This window comes from Cnephaeus nilssonii, assembly GCF_951640355.1.
Source record: "Cnephaeus nilssonii genome assembly, chromosome: 10".
Lineage (NCBI taxonomy): Eukaryota > Metazoa > Chordata > Mammalia > Chiroptera > Vespertilionidae > Cnephaeus > Cnephaeus nilssonii.
This window is the reverse complement of record NC_137081.1, coordinates 17249011-17269665: the sequence shown is the minus strand read 5'-3', so window position 1 is coordinate 17269665 and position 20655 is coordinate 17249011. Positions and strand designations below refer to the sequence as shown.

General features: G+C 42.3%; 1 protein-coding gene across 3 annotated transcripts in view; it reads left to right on the top strand.

Moving 5' to 3' along the window:
* The first annotated feature begins 3758 nt into the window (after window positions 1-3758).
* The window catches only part of ERBB4 (erb-b2 receptor tyrosine kinase 4), a 932247-nt gene continuing 915350 nt past the window's right edge, over window positions 3759-20655 (top strand). For all 3 annotated transcript variants that reach the window (XM_079783180.1, XM_079783179.1, XM_079783181.1), the window contains exon 1: window positions 3759-4573. In XM_079783180.1, coding sequence (XP_079639306.1) covers window positions 4492-4573 — 82 coding nt within the window. In that variant the 5' untranslated portion in view covers window positions 3759-4491. The remainder of the gene's footprint in view (window positions 4574-20655) is intronic.

Sequence of the window (20655 nt, the reverse complement as noted above, 5' to 3'; positions counted from 1 at the left end):
GATATATATATATATATATATATATATATATATATATATATATATATATATAAGTATATATATATATGCCCAGCAATTGGACCAGCAGAATGACCAGAATGACTGGTGGCTATGACACGCACTGTGGCAGCCAACCAGCCTGATCTGGGCCTGATCGGCACCCCCCTGCCGACCTGGCCCCTGATCAGCCCCTAACACCCTGATAAGGGGAGGGGCCGGCAGGCCAATGGCCCACAGCCCCTCCCCCCAGCCGGTCCCAACACCGATTGGTCCCTAACACCCTGATTGGGGGCAGGGATGGCTGGCCAACTGCCCATGACCCCTCCCCGCACCGGCCCAGTCTGATGGGTCCCCATTGGGGCGAGCGGCCAGACTCCACACATGCACAAATTCATGCACCGGGCCTCAAGTCTCTTCATAAAAGGCAACAGACCAGCAGTGGCCATTTTTAAAAAATATATATTTTATTGATTTTTTTACAGAGAGGAAGAGAGAGGGACAGAGAGCCAGAAACTTTGATGAGAGAGAAACATTGATCAGCTGCCTCCTGCACATCCCCCACTGGGGATGTGCCCGCAACCAAGGTACATGCCCTTCGAACCCGGGACCCTTCAGTCCGCAAGCTGACGCTCTATCCACTGAGCCAAACAGGTTTTGGCAGCAGTGGCCATTTATAGCTCAAAAGCTACCAGTGAATGACTGAGTATTAACTCTTTTCTTCCCATGCACAAACTTCCCAGAGAAGAGACTCAGGGGGAGTGACCATTTCTCAACCAATCAACAGTGACCAAGAATTTTGATTGGTCCAACTTAGTATTTTGATTGGCCCAACTTAGAAAAGAAAGTAGAGGTTGTTTTACCATGGAGGCATATCCAAATTAAAAATGTCAAACTGAGGGAAGGGTTGTTCCTAGAAAAGGGGTATTGAACAGATAATTCTTGGTATTCACTTGTGGGTTGTTTTTTTTTTTTTTTTCAAGATTATAAAGAACAACATATTTTAGTTAATTCAACTGGTATAGATGTATTACAAGGATACATGGGAAAGTGAAGAGATTCATCTTAGAAATCCTCTAGCAATCCAGTTAGCATGTCATTTCCACATCAGGTAGCCAATGTCTCCTACTCCTTAGGATGACTCAGTTTGTATGGGAAGCCAGTGAGAGCAGACACATAAAGGATTAAATCTTGACTCTAGCTCATGGCCTCTGCTTTTCCACTCTTCTGGTTTGGCCACGGAGGGTAGCACCTTCTTATTTGGGCTAGACTCTGATTGGGTATTCCCGTCACCTTAGAATGTAGGATATGCTGTTGGGTAGAGCTTCATGCTAATTTACTTTATAGGCTGCTGGTCAGATACCCAATTTTGGCCAGGAATCAATTATTGTTTCAACAGTCAGAACCAGGAAAATGGTGTCAAGGCAGAGCAAATTAACAATTATGGTTGTGCCAAGTAATTTAATTGGTGGATACCTAGTATGGGCCATGTAGCATCCCCCAAAAATAGACTATAACTTTTTTTTAACCACTGAATATTGTTAACATTATTTTGCCAATAATTATTTTATTTTTTAATCTTTTTAAAAAATATTTTTATTGATTTCAGAGAGGAAGGGAGAGAGAGATAGAGATAGAAACATCAATGATGAGAGAGAATCATTGATTGGCTGCCTTCTGCACACCCCCTCGAGCCCACAACCCGAGCATGTGCTCTTGACTGGAATCAAACCTGGGACTCTCCAGTCCACAGGCCAACACTCTATCCACTGAAAGCTACTTATTTTAAAATTTCCATTCTGTCCCCAGAATAACAATTTTCCCAAAGCAAGAAGTTTTTGTTTTGTTTTAATCACTGAACCAAACCAGCTAGGGCACCAATAATTATTTTAGATCTAAGAGTGAGACTAAGGTATATAGGAGAGTTCCTGCCACAGAAGAACAAAAAAATTGATGAGGGAGTAAAAATTATCACAATGGACACAAGTAGGAAAAAACCCCAAATATTAAGTATTTTTATTTTCCCCCTCAATGTAAGCTAAGATACACAATCTATTTCTTCACTCCTTACAATTATTATGAATAAGACTTTAAAAATAAACACACATAGATATTTAAAATTTTCCCAAAGCAAGAAGTTTTTGTTTTGTTTTAATCACTTAAATTGTTTTTCTGGGGACAGAATGGAAATGTAAAAATAAGGAGCTTTCATGGAAAAGAGGTATCTGAGAGTCATCATAGGAAGCCCAAAGGGATTTAAGGAAAGGGGACTGAGAAGAGACTGAAGGAAAGAAAACAAAGGGGGACGGGTGGGTGGAGATAAAAATAGAAAACAAAGATAATCCCAAAGAGCAGCGTGCATAGTTCTGAAATCAGTACCAGCATCACATCACCACTGTGGGCTCTAGGCTTGGTTTCTCCAGGCCTGAGGCTGCTTCTATGTAAAACAGTGTGCTCAGCTGGCTTGGCCTCTTCTCGGTGCCTGCTACTTGATGTGGGCCTAAGGAAGGGAAGACTTCAGGCTTCTGGGTTGAAACTGCTGTTTCCCTCTGTTCTCAGCTCCATGGAAATTCGGTGGGGACAAGGCTATAGATAAAAGATGTGGGGGAGGAGTGGGAAGGTCTCAAATGTTGAGTGAGGAGGCAGGGTGGCTTGATTTTTAAGTTCTCCGGAAACTTTTCATTTATGCATTTGCTGCTCCTGGAGAAACTAAAAAAGAAAAGAAAACAATTCACAGTGTGCCTGTGCAAATAGCAAGTCAATAAAACTACGGCCCGCACGAGATTCCGGCTCCTCAGGGTACAGTTTCTGAGCTGCAATAGGCAAGCGATGTGTACTCTGATAGGACCCAATGCCAGGACGTTTTAGATCAAGAAAAGCCCGGGCACTCGCAGAGCTAGCAATGACCTGGGGATTGGGGTGGGCGAACTTGCAGAGCGAGAACACGGAGGAGCCTAAAGCTGGGTCCATTGGAGAATACAGGTTACCATTTGAGGTTGGTTCTGTCCTGAGAGGGCCATTTCAATTTCTTGCAGACTGAATACCTCAGACCTGGAACCCTTTCTGGCCCTTTATCACCAAATTGGTAGCTTTGGATTAGAATGAACCCCAAACCAAGCTGTCCGAGAGTCCCAGGGAAAAGTGAGCAGACACGTGGACTTAAAAAGCTAAGGATGTATGTTAATTCTGCTGTGGACTTGTAGTTTGACTCAGTGTAGGTCAGTTTGGGAGGGTGGCAACGGGAGTAGAGAGTAAGGGCAGGTGATCATTTCCTTAGGACTACCTCCCCTGCAGAGGCTATGGGATGCACAGAACCAGTTTTTACACTGATTTCTGAGTGTGAAGCATGATGGGGGACCGAAGTGTGGAGGCTTTATGCCTGAGGCAACGTTTTATTTTCTCCTGTTTCTAGGGAAAGTATGGTCTTTAGATGAGCACCGTGAGACCATGGGGGGAAAAGGGTGAAAAAAAAAATATATATATATATATATAAGCATCCCTCCAGTGGTCTGGCACTCCGCGGGCCAGCTGTCGTGGGGCCTCTCTTGCATTCAATCCCTGGCCCCGGGTGAGCCCTTTAAATCCAGGTTCCCCTCCCCACAAGACCCCGCTCCACCGCCCTGACAGGTGTTTTCCCAACTCCCGAGGCCGAGGATTTTGGGGAGCGGCTGAGCCAATAAGATTTCCCTTTGGGGGAGAGGGCGGGGGAAGGGGCGTGGCTGCGGGGCCGAGCGGGGGCGGAGCTAGCGCGGCTCCGGCCAGCCTGCTCCCGTGTGGAGGGTGTTTTATCCGCCGCCCCCCTCCACCTTTTTTTTTTTTTTTCTCTTCCCCCCTCTCCGGGAGTCTTCTTATTAATTTCTCCGTGGGGCTGCAGCTGGAGACTGCGAAGCGTTGGAAATGACGCTTGGAGCTTTCATGACCGCAGCCGCCGGACAAGTGTGAGGAACGCGGACGGGAAAAAGGACTGGCTCCGGGGAGAAGGAGCCCGCCGCTCCCCCCTCCCCACTTTCTTCCCCATTTGGACTGGAGGTGCCGGGGAACTAAAAAGAGAGCCGAGCAGAGCCCGGCTGGGGCGAGAGGCCGGAAACCTACCGCCTCTCTGCAAGCAACTTTTTTTTGGGGAAACCTTTCCCCCCCACCCCCCTTCCTTTTTATTGTCGCCCGAACCGGAGGGGAAGAGAGAAAGTGAGGAGGGGAGGAGAGAGCGGACGATCGCGCGGGGACATCACTGCAGTCCGGCCAGGAGCTCCACGCGCGCACGCACGAGCACCTCTCCCCCGCGCGCGCCCCCCGCCTCCGGTCCCGGGGCCCGGACCCGCGGTCGCGGACTCCCTCGCCCGCCGCGCCCGGAGCCGGTGCACCGCGCGCGCGCGCCGCGCCGGCCCCCTTCGCGCCCCCACGCGCGCCTGGCTGACGGGTCTCCTCCGTGGGCCCGGAAGGGGATATGCCATTTGGACATGTAACTGTCAGCACGGGATCTGAGACTTGCAGAAAATGAAGCTGGCGACCGGACTGTGCGTCTGGCTGAGCCTTCTGGTGGCGGCGGGGACCGTCCAGCGCAGCGCTTCGCAGTCAGGTGGGTCGTGGTTCCTCCTCGCGCTCCAGGGGTGGAACCTGCCGCGGCTGGCGTGGCTGCTGGGGTGGCTCTCTCTCCCCTTCGCCCCGCCGGACACCCTCTGGCTCTCCGGAGAGGAGGGACCACTCCACTGGGTCCTGTTCCTTGGGCTCGTGGTCGCCTCTCCTTCTGTCCCCAAACTTACCATCTGTGTGTGCATGCATTTTTATTTCTCGTGGGGAAAAAAAACCCCACTGTGCACCCCTATCTCCCTCTCCTTAACTTCCTTGTCGTCTTTCTCGCACGTTTTCTGGGAGCCTGAGAGGGATCCCTTCTGGTCACGCCTGGTGTGCGGGACGTGGGCGCCCCAAACCCCCGAGTGAGAGGGGACCCGGAGGGAAGAAGCGTGGGAGAAGCGCGCACCGCCCGGGCCACGGGAGGGTTGGCGTCCCGAGCGGTGCGGGCCGGCCCCTTCTGTGCGGGCGGGCGGCGGGGAGTGGAGCTGGGAGAACGGGCTTTGCACCTGTGCGTGCTGCCGGGGCCACTGCGCCGCCCGCCGCCGGAGCCCGGCTGGGTCAGCCCCAACTGAGCCCGGGCTGGGCAGCTGCGGGCGGGCGGGCGCGCCCTGGCCCGGGGGCCCGGAACTCCCGGCTGCCTCGCGCTCTCTCTGGATTGACGTGAAGGGAGCTTGCCTGCCTGCCTGCCTGCCTGCCTGACATCTTATAAAAATAGAAAGAAAGAAAAAAATAAAGGCTGACATACTGGAGCCCGGACAGCCCGGCCTTCCCGCCAGGGGCTGGGTTGGGCTGCGGGAAGAGTTCTTCCTGAAGTTAAACTTGCAATTGGCCGGAGTCCTCCCAACTTCTCTGGGTACAGCCCAGCGCGGCTGCCGAACCGACTCCTCGTGCGAACGGACTGACCCCGAGGCGGGCGCGTCCGTGCCGGGTGCGCAGCCAGCGCTGGCCGGCCAGCCCGCGCCCCCGCCCCCGGGACGGGCCGAGGCTCAGTGACCTCGACAGGCAGCGCGGTGGGGCTGGCGCGCCGCGGCCCGCGGGCTGCTGACGGCACCTGCGGTGCCAGGGACGCAAAGTTTCTGACCCTGGAGTTTCCCGAGGAGGAAAGTGGGGCAGCAAAGGACTGGAGAGAGTCTGCGTCCGACGCGGCCAGGGGGGGCCCTTGAGGAGGGCCGGAGAGATTTCCGGAACCCTCCGGGGGCTGCGCAACCGAGCGTGGGAGGCAGCCGCGGGAGAGAAAGCCCCCGGGAGCGGCGATGGGGAGAGCTCCAGGCCGGGGGAGGGTGTCCTCCTGACCTCACCGAGAAATCAGCGCGCCGTGGCTTTCCCGCTCCGCCCCCGCCGCCGCCGCCTCCCCCTCCTCGCTTTACCCAGTAAATAACAAGTTACAGTCCCTGAGCCTTTCAAAATGACCTTCGGGTGGCACAGTGTGCGCCGTGGGTGCTGGTCCCAGTTCCTCTGAAATTCCTCCTGCATACCAGGTCCCGCGCACCAGCACGGACTGGAGATTCCAAGGGGCCTCTTAGCTACCTCCCTTTTTATCTCCCTCTCCCTCCGCGCCCCTTCGTATCTCCCCTCAATGGGTTGATTATGCACATTGACCCATTCAGAAGCGGTGGCGACCGACGTGCAGACTTAGCCGAGGGGAATTTCTAGGAGGCGACCTACTGGGTGGGGGCTGTCTGGTTCCGCTTCAGCCGCTGGGGGACCCGGCTCTTGAGTCCGCAGCAATTGGCTATTAACTGTGGGGCTTGGGGTTGAGCTATGCCGAAGAGCCCTTTTCAGAATTTCTGCAAGGAATGTAATCCAAATTAGTTCTGCAGCTGGTCTCCTCTCGCCCCCCCCCCCACACCCCCCCCCCCACCCCGCGAATTGTCAGACCCACAAGTGAGCCCATTTAGAGCGCGAGGATTAGCGTGCCATTGTTGTTCCGTGTGTGACTCTGCACTTGAAATTCTGGGGACACAAAGGCGAGCCTCACTTGTTCCAAACACAAAGTGATCTAGATGAAAGAGCCGCACAAAGAAAAGCTGTCGGGCGCATCCCCGGTATAATTGCGACCACGCAGGCTAAGGTGGATCCACTGGGGACTGGAAATGCCCCCGGGGACGTGTGCTCTTCAGCCGGCCCCACCCTCACCCGGCTGCACCTGCCAGGGGGAGTTCAGCTGGTTTGGCTGCGGCGCTTTTGGAAAACCAAGTGACTGTCTGGGATGTGAGCGAGGACCTGCGTGCTTGTGGCCGTCCGTGTGTGGCGGCTACCCGTCCCCAAGTAAATCCATCCCGCATCTCCCCTCTCGTGGTTAGCAGTCAGGAGCAGTTTGGAGGAGTTTGTTTTGGTCCAAATGAGAAATTAAGTGCGGATAAGTAAACTAAGCTGCCAGAGGGCGACAAGATGTTGAGTGAATTGCTTTTAGATGAAACAAATTAAGGAAACGAGGAAGACAATCTGCTTCTCGCATTATTAGACACACTTGGAGTTCAGGGGAACGCGGCATATTTTTGAAATGCTAATTTCTTAAGGAGCAGAAGGAATGCACCTTATTTACTGCTCTATGTGAACAGAATAAAAATATGGGGGTGGGAGACGATCCTCTTGTATGGATTTAAGATCTTTCTTAAAATAATTGTAACTGATGAGGACCTTTGCTTCTTTGCTTGGAAAAAAAATGTCAGCTTTAGAGAAGGCGATTGTTTTTGCCAGTGATTTATTTTATCGAGAAATATTATAGTCAAGGGCCCTTTCTACGGCTACTATAAAGCCTTTACCACTAAAAGGAATAATTCCCAAATTTCTGTCTTCCTGAAATATAATCAATATTACCTTTGTATTGAAATGAACTATATGGTAGTATTGAATGATAGCCTTACATACCTTCACAGATAAGTGACTAACCAGTCCAGTTCCTATTTCTTATTTGCAAGTATCTTAGTCCTGCTTTTCATTCTATAAAAGAACCTACATTTTCCTACATATTTAAGATTTGTCTCCAATATTAGGGGCTGTTTGTACAGTTAGAAGGAAAAGGTTAATAAAACAGTTAAAAGACGAAAATGATATTTAAAAACACACACATCAATACTTCCTACATGTGTTTGCTGTGAGCACACCCATGTACGCTGTTCCTTTTCTTTTAATTTTGAACTTATATATGTAAAGGGGGTCTTTTAGAAAGTATTATTTATTTCTTCAGAAAGCTTAATAAATGTATGCTTATTAATATAACTGCACATCCCTTGAAAGCACTCTAATATGGACTGTTGTGATAAAACTTGAAAGATTCTTGGTTGTGTCATGATGCCTGTTTTCTGATTTTCTTCTCAAATGAAACTGCTTTTATTTATTTTAATCATGCATGCATCAAAAGTCAGTTTTTCTGAAAATCAAGGCACTTACTGCTGTATATATATTTTTCATTTAGTCACTGGAAATGTGTCTTAATTAAGAAATTACATTAGAATATTTCCCAGGGCATGTGTTTCATGGAAGAGTTGCATTTTTTTTTATTCTAATGTGAACACAGTAAGTTTGCACTGGCAGAATTTTAGAGTTTGCATTCATTTGAGGGAAAATCATATTTCCTCCTTAAAGTGGATTCAAATATTTAATATTCATGAGCTTTCATCCCTTTGGTTCTTAAATAGAAGTACTATTTATCATCTGTCTTATGCATTCACCCTTTCCATCACTATGGATTCTTTTTTTATATCTTATTGTTTATTGAGTTTACACATGTGAGTATGTATTTTCTCCTCTATCACTAAGCATATTCTTTTGTGTGTGTGTGTGTGTTTTTACCAGCAACCTGCCACTCAGCCTCTGTAGGAGTCCTCTGAGCCAGTTTTCTTTCTTTCTTTCTGATAAATCTGATATGGCTGGTTGGCTAGACGATCACAAGCCATTCCATTGCTCAGATTTATTCCTGAAAGAAAATAAAAAGGCATCGATCCAAGATCACTAGCACATCTTAAAAGTCCTGACTACAAGGCCAAATATTTCTACAGAGAAGTCCCTTTTTCTCTCCCTCTTTCTCTTCTTGACCAAGGAAGGAAGGTAGACCACTTCCATTGAACAAAAAAGCTAGGGATGCAAACAATTGGGGATGTTGTTAAATATTCTCTGAAACTTGGTGATTAGAGCCCTCTTAAGATTAATGACTATGTGAGGTGTACTTTTAGAAAATAAATTGAATTAGGGTGCCTTATACTTTGCAATGCTTTAAAGCTGTGTCACTTTTACATTATTTCAAACAAATTATTAAGAAAATTTAACATATATTAAAAATAGCAGCAAGTTTTTGCTTTATTTTGCAGTGTTCTGCTGCTGTTGGATATCCATGTGTAATTTTTAAGTGCCTAAAACATCAACACGACAAATGACCACTATAACACTGTATTTGATCCTTTTTGAGAAATACAGTTTTGTAGAAATGTTAATGCCTACATTAAAATTAGCTTATACATGTTTAAGCCTACAGCTATTCTACAGAAATTAATTATCAATTATATTCTATTGTTATCTTTTATAATGATCTACTGGATCTGTTGTGCAGGCCAGAAATTAATCGAATTATAAACTTTTATCCAGGTTACATCATTTTAGAAATGATCTATGTTACATTTGAGCATTTGGAAACAAATTGCATCTTTTCTCTAATACTCATTTTCTAAATTATTATAACTATTGGGCAGTTGGAGTAAACCCTTACATTTCCTGCTTTCCAATACAGTTATTGATTGGAGTTTACAGTTTATAATGACAAATGATTTCTTAATTTGTCTTTTTTACAATGAAAAGATCCGAAATCAATGTTTCCTGAATTTGTAGCTCTTCTGCATAATTTGAAGATTTCAAGTAATTTTGTGGGTGTGACAGGACATAAGCAGGTGGTTTGGATAAGGATTTCTACATTGGGGGACAGTTCCTCTATTTCTTCTTAATACCTTGAGCAACTCCATGTCTTTGTCACTGGGCCTGTGTGTCCTGGGGGGGCGGGGCAGGGGGTGTGTGGGGAACATGTACTCTATTTCTCCACTGTATAGCAGTTTTTTGAAAAATGTGATATTGAGGTACATTCCAGTAACAAGTTGATTGACATATTGAAAACATGTACACATATGCTAATAAACATACTGTGAAGTTTCTAGCAGACCATCTCTGTTACAAGTGCACCTAAGTGAAATAAAGAGGTTATTAAAATATTTGTCTTTGAGGCCATTTCCCCAAAATACTACTTTTCAGAATCGCTCTATGGTCTCATCAGATTTCATTGTATATGACTTTTTTTTTTTTTCCTGAGTTGTTGATAATTCGGACATGGTTATTAAAGAAATTGACCTATTTTCCAATGCTTTGATTAAAGCTTTAAAGCTACTTCCTTGTTTTTATATTTGACACCTAGACTCGTGCTTTCTACTTGTACTAATTTTTCAGGAGGGAAGAGAACTGCCTCATATTTATGGCATAGAGGTGAAATATATGAATATTTTGAAGCCTAATTCTAAACTGCCTTTTTGAACATGTAGTAATTGTTTTATAATTGTTTTCATTTTGAATGTGATTATTCTGCAAGCATGCTGCTTTGCACAACTCCAGAGGGCAGCAGCCACGTAGGATTTAATGGATACATACAGGCCTGAGCTGTGGGCAGTGCAGTAGCAGCCCTGCTGTTGTGTGAAGCTACAGAATAAAGCACCAGAATAAAAGTTAGGAGAGCTGAATTCTGGCCATACAGCCATTTTCTATGTGATCTCGGGGTTAGACTCCTTGCGGTGTGCCTCAATTTCTTCATCTCCATTAGTGAAACTAAAAGTGATGCCTACACAATTAACATGATTTTAAAAAATGAGTTCATTAGAAAAACGATGTTTAGACTTTGACAAAAAAGAAATCCATTGCATTTCAGTTATTTTTACAAGTGGGTCTCTCTTTTTAAGTGAATTCACGTGTGTAGCCCTGGTATCTCAAACAGGTAAAAGGAAAAGAGAGCTGAGTTTGTTATAGCTGCAGCCGGAAGCCAGCTTGTGGCCTTGGCTGTAGCACTCCCCCAATGTTCTCCCACTTTTTTCTCTAGTCTCTGTGCTGGCTTCCTAGAAATGTGGCACTGTTTAGGAACCACAGATCTAGTCCTCTCATTTTTTGTAAAAAATCTTTATTGTTGCAAGTATTACAAATGTCTCCTCCTCCCTCCATTGTCCTCTTCTAGCCCACCCCCACCCCCTGCCCCAGGCCTTCACCACCCTGTTGTCTGTGTCCATGGTTTATGCATTTATGCATACAAGTTCTTTCATTGATCCCTTCCCACCCACCCACCCACTCCTGCCTGCCTGTCCTCTCATTTTTAACTGAGGAAACTGAGAGCACAGGGAAGTTAGGTGATATAACTTAGTTGTCATATCCTGATACCAATATCATTTTCTTGAACATACATAGAAGCACTTGAAAAGTTGCAGACACTTAAAAAAATAAATACAAGGCTGTATTGCTTTAAAAGAAAATTGTAAAATCGAAATGAAAACACATGGATTGGAACCGTGGGCCTAATGATATAAAGTTCCTTTCAAGTGGAAGACTATGGGATCATCAACATCTGTAATTTATATTGAGGAGGTAATCATTGATTGTACTGGTAATTTACAGCACATGGAGATTAAAAAAACAAAGCACGTTTGTTAAGACGGTTTGTAAGAGGATCAGTTTACTTGGCAGGGTTTTGTTCTGAACATAACTTTTGGACCCTAAAAGTCAGGTAAGAGTTGCCTACACTAGTTTCTTTTATGTGAAACTTATAATGATGACCAATAAGTACAGAATGTTTACTTCTTCCTTCTTTATTAAGCGGTATGGCTGCTTAAACAAAATGGAGTATGAAGGATGAACAGTGGGCTTCTCAGCACCAACTAGTTGATGGGACCCTTAATCAGCAAATCCATGGGAACACTTCAGATTTGTCCACATCCATCCTCAGATCCCAGTTATGTATCTTTTACACTGTCTTTGTTGGGTCCTCTTTTCTTTTTCTTCAGGCACCTGCTAGTATCACAGTTGTGTTCTTTGCAGAAGTGCAGAAGCTAAGTTTTAAGTACTAAGACTTTATGCATTTATTTCTGTTACACATTTGCCTCTCTCTAGTTGGCTCCTGCAAATGCTGCCTCTAGGCTTAGCGAGTTGGCAATGTTGTTGACTTATAACTCTCTCTGGTTGTCGCTGACTTTCTTCAAGCTCCAGACCTTTCTCAGTGACGGTCAGCATTCTCATGGGTCATGGTGACAGAAAGGAGGGTTGGTACTTGTTTGGGCAGGGAGATTCACTTCCTGTTAGGAATGTGAGATGAGAATGGACCCTGTAAAACATTAACATAGATACTATGTGACTTACTGTGCAACATCATTAAAACTTTTCCTTGAGAGATAGAGGTAGGTCAGTATCATTTATTTATCATGTTATTTCCAGTATTGTAGGTATTACTGAAGCATACTAAACATCGATAAGAATATGTAAGATTCAGTGTCTGAATCTAGAGCGTTAAAGTAATAGAAAACAAGGCTGTATGAATGTATATATTTCCTTTGTAACATAGTCTAAAGGTGTTTAAAGAGAAGAAAATGAATGGTGTGATAAACATTAGTTTGTTTTCCAAACAGATCAGACTTGTAAATACTCACTTTCACTTAACCACATCTTTACTAGTCTTCTGACTTTTACTTAGGTCTGGTGCATCTGGTATAGGTGGACATCCAGGTTTAAACCTTAAGGATACCAGTGGGGATTCTAAACCTGCCTTCAAAAGATGCATATGCTGGTCTTCTGAGGATACCTCATGTCTGGTTAAGACTGAAAAGAAAATGGCCCTGGATTCTCTGGTTTCTTTGCCTGTATCTAGCATGGCTGTGGCTTTAGTAATAAGTTGTGCAAAGCTGTATTTCAGGATGGTCCCCTCCACTAGCAGGGCGGTGTGCAGTTGAGGTCATGGACGGCAGGGAATACTTTGCTTTACATGAACTCTCCTTTTACTGAAATTATTGTTGTCATCAGTTTCTATTCTTCCCTTTATGTTTAGGCAATATGAATTTGTTTCTATAAGGACATATGAAAACCAAACAGAAAAAAAAAACAACAAAAAAAAACACAGAATAGTATTTCTTTTAGACATGTATTTTCATTTTTAGAGTTTCCTTTGTCTGACAATTTTGTCTAGAATTAGAGCAGTTAAACAATTATTTGTTTTTTTAAAGGACATTTGATTGCGTGGCTTATTAAAATCCATTCCCTAATATTTTTATTGACCTCCTCCAGTCCTCAAAATCCTCAGAGCAGTTTTATGGCAAGATCCTTTTTACTGGTTCCCTTGCTCAATGACCTCTTGCCTCTAAGTCTTCCCTCTTGTCACTGCCAAGATGACCATTTTGAATTTAATACTTTTATCATCCCGGTTTCTACTTAGAAGCCTTCAAATGGATTCCCCTTGTAAAATTCAAAGCCTCTTAAAATTGTCTTAAGTTTCCCTTTTAATCTAGTGTTAGGAGTTTCTTACTAGGTATTCCAAGAACTGGGCTTATGTAGTCAGTATTCCATGATAGTACCTTGCTTGTTTTTTTTTGCCTTTGCTGACACCTTTCCCTGGAATTTATGGGTCACCTGGTGCCTCTTCCTGTCCTAATTGTTCAGTCTTTTCAGATCGACATGAAGTCACACCTCATCGTTACATCTTCCTTCACTGATGACCCTAGACCCGTGGTTGGCAAACTGCAGCTCATGAGCCACATGCGGCTCTTTGGCCCCTTGAGTGTGGCTCTTCCACAAAATACCACAGCCTGGGCGAGTCTATTTTGAAGAAGTGGTGTTAGAAGAAGTTTAAGTTTAAAAAATTTGGCTCTCAAAAGAAATTTCAGTCGTTGTAATGTTGATATTTGGCTCTGTTGACTAACGAGTTTGCCAACCACTGTCCTCGACTCTACACTGAGTGGCCAGATTATTATGATCTCTGAACGCATAATAATCTGGCCACTCAGTGTGTGTGTGTGTGTGTGTGTGTGTGTGTGTGTGTGTGTGTATAGAGGCCTGGTGCATGAATTCGTGCATGGGTGGGATCCAGCCAGCCTGGCCAGGGGGAGGGGCCATGGGCAGTTGGCCGGCCTGCCTGCTGATCGAACTCCTGGTCGAGAGGACAATTTGCATATTAGCCTTTTATTATATAGGATATACACTGAGTGGCCAGATTATTATGCGTTCAGAGATCATAATAATCTGGCCATTCAGTGTAAATAATCCTTGTCTATACCACTTGCCTGGAATTTAATCTCAAACTATATTATACTTTTAACTTTTTAAAAGCAAGAGTTTTTATTCCCTGCAAAGATTAATGTGGTACCACATACATAGCAAGCTCTTTAAAAATATTTTTTAATGAAAGAATAACATACATTTACCAAAACAATTTTAAGCTCATTCACAGATGGTTATTATTTGTAATTAAACCATATAGTGCACAAAGTAAGCTGTTCTAAAAACATAATTATAGAATTCTTAATAATAGATATTAGACATGTTTACCCTGGGAATTTCTTTAGCTGCTTTCTCAAGCTTCCTAGGGTATTTCTTTCAATGGAGTGTTTCCAAGAGTTTATCATTTGTCCCCATTCCCATTTTTAGAGTCTGCTCATAATATGGTATAAAGTATTTCTGTTGGTTTTATTTTTGGTGAGTTAAATATTTGTGAATATTATTCTTAAACATGTGTTTTGTAGTCCATTATTTTTATGTGGCTATTACATTGTGATTTCTTACATCCTATTTAAAAATTTAAAAAAAATTAAGTTTATTTGGTAACATCAGTTAATAACATCAGATGTGCGTTTTTATAACACATCTCCTATATATTTCTTTATGTGCTCACCATCCAATAAGTGTAAGCAGTAAGCATTTACTAACCCGTCTGTGTATTTCAGGACCATGTTAGGAAGTGAGGAGGACATATAAGAAACTCAAGATGCCAACTTTCCTCTTTCGCTTAAAGATGGTTAGACAAGGCCAATAAAGCACAATACAAAAAATATGTCACTAAGTGATTTTCCAAACTCTTGGGAGGGATATTTGCCTCAAGAGAAATGCTAATAGCATTTTATGAAAAAAAAGGGGGTCCCAACAGAATGTGGCATTTTCTATTCCTAGAAATATCTGATAATACAGCTTTCTTACAACTAAGGCCTCTCAGTGTCTTAAAATAGACAACTACGTAGTCCTATGCCTACTGTTTCAAAAGGATCCTATAAAGGAAGCCCTTGCAACATAACTGAGCTGAGAGGTGACTGGGATTCTCTTCTCTGCTTTTTTATGCGATTCATGCTCACGATGAATTTTGTTTTCATAGAGTCACATTCTACCAGTGAAAATGGTCTTCCAGACATTTCTTCCCAGGTTACTAGATTCTGAGAAACAATCAATCTTTCTAGATCGCCATGGTGCCCTACTTGTATCTTAATTTACAATGGCCTGAAAGAGTTTATATAGTTTTCAAACTCCCCTAATAGTCTGCAGAGCAATCTATTAATTATAGATCTGGGCAATGGAGACATTCAGACCTCTGTCTGAAATTCCTTTAGAACATGCCTGATTGTTTTTTGTTTAAGAACACACCTGAGAAGGACATTTGAGTCAGAGATTCTTGCTCCCTCTTTGTGTAAAGATATAAGGAAGTAGTATGGAAGGGTGAAGCTTGCCTGGTGCACCAGTCTGGTCCAAGCTGCATGTTTGCCTGTCCTGAGAGCCAGCTGGCTCTGCCTCTGCTTCTCAGCTGCTCTGGTGCCTCTCCCGGGACAGGTGTGGCTCCTCCCCTCTACTTGCCCCACTGTGTGAGAAAGGGATGCTTCTCACACCCAGATCCTTCTGCCTTCAGGTCAACAGCTCTTTCTTCCCTGTAGCCAAAGGACCTTGTGCAATATAACTGTCCTTTAAGGAGTCTTCCGTTGGGTTACTATGTATTTCCCCTCCATTATATCCCCCAGAATTATTTCTTTGTGCTGTATATGTTAAGGAAACCATCATATAAGCCTTGTCTTTGTGAAAAACCTCAAAGCAGAGACATATCCAAGTTTGGAGACATGCATTTATACAATTTGGGAAACCCCTTTAAAAGCCATACAGAAATGGAAATGCAAATGAAGTACAGACCTTGGGAGGCCCCTATTTGAGAAAGGGGCTCTAAAGCTGGGCTTAAAAAAACATCATCTAGTCCTAACTGGTTTGGCTCAGCCTGCAGACTGAAGGGTCCCAGGTTTGATTCCGGTCAAGGGCACGTACCTTGGTTGTGGGCACATCCCCAGTAGGGAGTGTGCAGGGGGCAGCTGATTGATGTTTTCTCTCATTGATGTTTCTAGCTCTCTATCCCTCTCCCTTCCTCTCTGTAAAAAAATCAATAAAATACTTATTTTAAAAAATCATCTAAAATCTGCCTGTGTTTGAAAATTATACATTTTAGGAAAGAATATTATCCTTTTCTGTGAATTTCGGGTATAATTATATAGTTGTAATTGTTGTTTTTTTTTCCTACTGGATGTAGTTAAGCCCACTATTCATATAGAACAATGCATTGTTTTGAGGGGAAAAACACACAAAACTTGTCACCTATAGTAAAATCACACAGTAAAGGACTTCAGTATATCCTTGTATAAAATAATGTACTGTATAGAGATAATTTTAAGAATATTTTTCTCTCTAAATATAAATGTGCCTAATACAGGGAGATATATATTTTCTTGACATTATATTTTAAAAATGGGTCATGTGCTATCTCTTATGCAGTTGTATAGTTTATAATGATTGGGTGTGATTTAAAAGATCTTGCCTGTTTGGGTATATAAAAGCTATATTCCTAAGGCTCTACCTCTTTAAAATATAGCACTTTTAATTTTTAATCATTTATTATTTAGCACAGATAAAAATCTACCTTTTACTTTTATCCTCTGGTTAAGTTAAATGTGACCATTTTAACTACAATAAACATTATTACCAGTTGTGAATAAAACAATGCATCTAAATTAGTGTCAGTACTCAGATAGCTCTAATATTCATATTTTAACTAATATATTGCCACATTTAAGTAATAATAAAAGGAGGAGTATTGCAAGTCACAATTTTACTATGTAAAAATATCAACTAAATAGTTAATAATATTTCCCAGTTGTTTTAACTTCAAATTTAGCAGCCCCATTGTCTCTGGTGATATATCGATACCTCTAAAAGTGTACTTGGAATTTATAGAAACTCAAGTGATTGGTATTCAGATATAATTCTTTAGTGGCCTTTTTCTTTTAAGTAAGGGATGAAATTTGAAAGTATAAAAAGCTTTGAGATAAATTGAAATAGACAAAACATTTTATGCAACTGTTGGTGAAAGGGACATTCATTATTTTTTCTGTACTTACTATATTGCTTGTGGCCAGAATTAGCACGCCATGAGCCAGAGAAAGAGATAAGACAAATAGAATGGCACGCAGCTAATTTTGTTGAGCAAATTTAGATCTGATACATGTGATTTCACTCCGACAAACTGACTCAGTCACTCTTTGAAAGGAGCCGATGAAGTTGGTCTTCCACAGTTTAACAGCTTTCACTCAATATTTATAGGCTATATAAAAATAAATTTCTCTAAGTACCATATTTCTCACTGGCAGGATGAGCTCTGTGAAGTTAGATTTATTAATTTGAAAAAAGGAAAAACAAAAACATTTCAATTATTCCAGGCCTGCAGAAAATAAAATATGTCAAAAATTTCAAAATATCTTTCTTTCATGGACATAGACAGTGGGTTTTGGGTATTCGAGGATTTTGATTACTTGTAAGTGAATCAGAAGTCTCATTATTTTATGATAATTTTGTGATTTGAATCTGGTGTATAGTTAGACTTATATTCTGGAACTAGTCATTCATTGGATGTGGAAATCAGGATGAGATCCATCGTAATTATCAGTAAGTGACAGTAAAACAAAACAAAACAAGTAAAAACCCAGACCTTAGTCGTCGTAAAAAAGTGCCATCATCCAAAAGGAATTTTAGAGACATTTCTAAAGGAGGCTAACTTGTGTGAAAAAATGGTCACATTTGATGGAAATGTGATACTAGTAAAAGCCAGGAATTTGTACAAGAATATCCACATTTGGGAATTCCTAAAAGTATTTTGTAGCATAGTGAATTGTAAGGCATCTGAAAAGTTATAATATTATTCATTTATCTGCTAGAGCTCAAGACTACATTCCCCATAATCAAGCTCACTATAGAGAATAATACTCATATTCATGCATTGTTCATCTCATCACATTTCCAGTGGTTATTTCAAGGTTAATTTTTTCCAGACAGCTTCTCTCTTGATTAAAGTTCATAGTAATTGTATATGTGCTGATATAGCACATGAAGGTTTTAAACTAACGACATCTTTGATTTTATACCGAGTCAAGATCAAATGCTTTTCAATGCTTCCTACTCAAATATGTGGAAAAAAACCTTCAATGTTTATTTTTTATTTCTATTAAGAATGTGGGGACTTTTGTTTGTCATTTTAAAAATCCTATAAACCCTTTTGTAAAGGTATGAGCAACAAAGTATATTCTTTTACCAGGACAAATATTCAAGACCTATGTTTCTTGCTATGTTACTGATTGTTAAAATATTGAAATACATTCTAATATGATTGGCTTTCCCAGATCCCTCCCTAGCGCTCTGCTTCCTCAGACGTTTGCCGATCAAACAACTAAAGCATTAATACCCGGCATAATAATGGACCTTCAGATCTCTGCTTAGGCATATGCTGTGATCCATTCTGATGTGTCTTTGCCATTATAGTCACTCAAGACTTTGTTACTCTTACACATAATAAGAATTTTGGTGTCTTTTAAAGTAATAGGAATATGAATAGTAGTATACTAACTTTGCCACAGTGGAGTATTACTTTGAAGGAGGCATGTTTCTAAATTGTGTATTACAGCATAGGTGCTTTTTTATTTAACTTGAGTTGTGAAAAGAAATGGCTTAAAAATGATAGATAGAATGTCTGGTCCACAGATTGGATTAGCCTAGGAGAAAAATCACATGAGGGACCCAGGCCAAAGGACTTCAGTGAGGCAGATGGGATGAATTCTCCTGCAAGTAGGTGTGGATACTGGTGGGTCATATGTCTACTAATTGGGCTGCTGAAGAATCAGAATTTCAATTTGCGATTGCCATAATATGTGAGTAATAACCATGCTGCCTGCTTATATTATTAATCAGAATGAACAGTTATCTGGCAAGGTATCAGCTGTCTCATGTGTGTGTATTAAGTCACTTAAGACAGGGGACTATCCCTGGAGGGCACCACACGTACTCTTTCCATTTATGGTGGATAAAGAGAAGAAAACATCCAATTAAAAGCTTTTTTCTACACACTTAAAATGCAATATTGTAATAGAAATTGAGTTAACATCAGCTTAATTATGATACTCTTGCTAACTTAAATTTGTGATTATTATTACTTTTTTTTTTTTTTTTGCAAACAAAACTGTATTATATCAGAGTAATGGAGTACCACTTCATTTGAAGAATGATTAAGGAGAAGTAGATGCCAAGCATGGAAAAGAGGAGGCTTGGGAAGGGGACATGATAGCTATCTTCAAAAGTTGAAGGGTTGTTACATACAAGAGGGATTAGCACTGTTCTGTGTAGCCTTGGAGAACAGAAACATTAACAGCTGTTTGAAATTGTAAGGCATCAGATTTCGGCTGAACACCATCAAGGAGTTTCTCACAGTCAGAGCTTTCCAAAGTTGGCCTGGTCTGTCTTGGGAGGTGGTGAGTTCCTTCGTGTGAGGGGTGGTGGGCTCTGATCTCACCTCTTCTGTGATGATAAGGAATGAATGAGGCAGCTGAGGGACAACTGGCCAGTGACGTTGGGGCTGGGGATTGGGTTCGTGACTTCCGAGGGCGCTTCCCACCCTGAGAGTCTGTCAAGCACACCATGCACACGCCAAGCACACCATGCCCAAATATCCCTTCCTGGGCTCCAAAAATCAGAGGCATGGAATGCAAACTCCATGTCTCTGTGGGTAGGATTCCTACCCAAATGCTTTTCACCATCATACCTTCTCTTCACAGATCAGAAGGATCTTTTAAAGATTGTTTTTCTTAAATATATAGAATTTTGTTATTATTTCTTTCTCAACAGTCTTGGTTAGACATTTATATCTCTAATGTACTGTCACAGATAAATTATTCTCCATTTTAAAAACCAGACAACATTAAATAAGAATAAATATACAAGCTTAAAAAATATGTATTTCATTGTGCTCCTGTGTTGTCTCAGCAGGTATTTATAAGCTGGGTCTATCGCAGCTAGAGGGAGAAATATATAAGCAGGTGGGGGTATGGAGCAGGAAATTAGAAATCTGGGCCTCCAGTTGTGAGTGTAAGGGTAAATTGTAGAGAAACAGGAAAAGAGGAGTGCTTTCCTAAAGCAACTGAACATCAAAAGGATACAAAAAACACCAAGGCACATATGTACTAGTATGTCTTACTTACAAATATAGTAGCTCGTGATTAGTTAGCTTTGGAAGTATTTTACTTCAAGGCCTTTGATATTTCCATCTCTCTCTTTTTTTAATCCTTACCTGAGGATATGTTTTTATTGATTTTTAGAGAGAGAGAAAAAGGGAGGGAGAGAGAAAAAAACAGTGACGTGTGAAAGAAACATTGGTTGGTTGCCTCCTCTATGTTCCCTGCCCAGTGATTGAGCCTGCACCTTTTGGTGTAGGGGATGATGCTCCAACCAAGTGAGCAACCTGGCCAGGGCCATTTCAGTCTCTTTTAGATATATATACTGTATGATACACTAAATGCAATGTTTAACTTTTTCTTTTGTGGCCATTTGGAAAAAAAAACCCAAAACACATTATATTAGGTTCTCCTGGTATGAAAACCACAGTCCTGTCATATATACACTTCCAGGGGTCTTTTTGATTTACCACCTCTCCCCACTGTATGCAGTCTATATGTATTTTAATGCCTCCTCCACGCCAAGCACTGGAACTTTTATACATTACCTCCACTGTTCCCTAAAATCTGA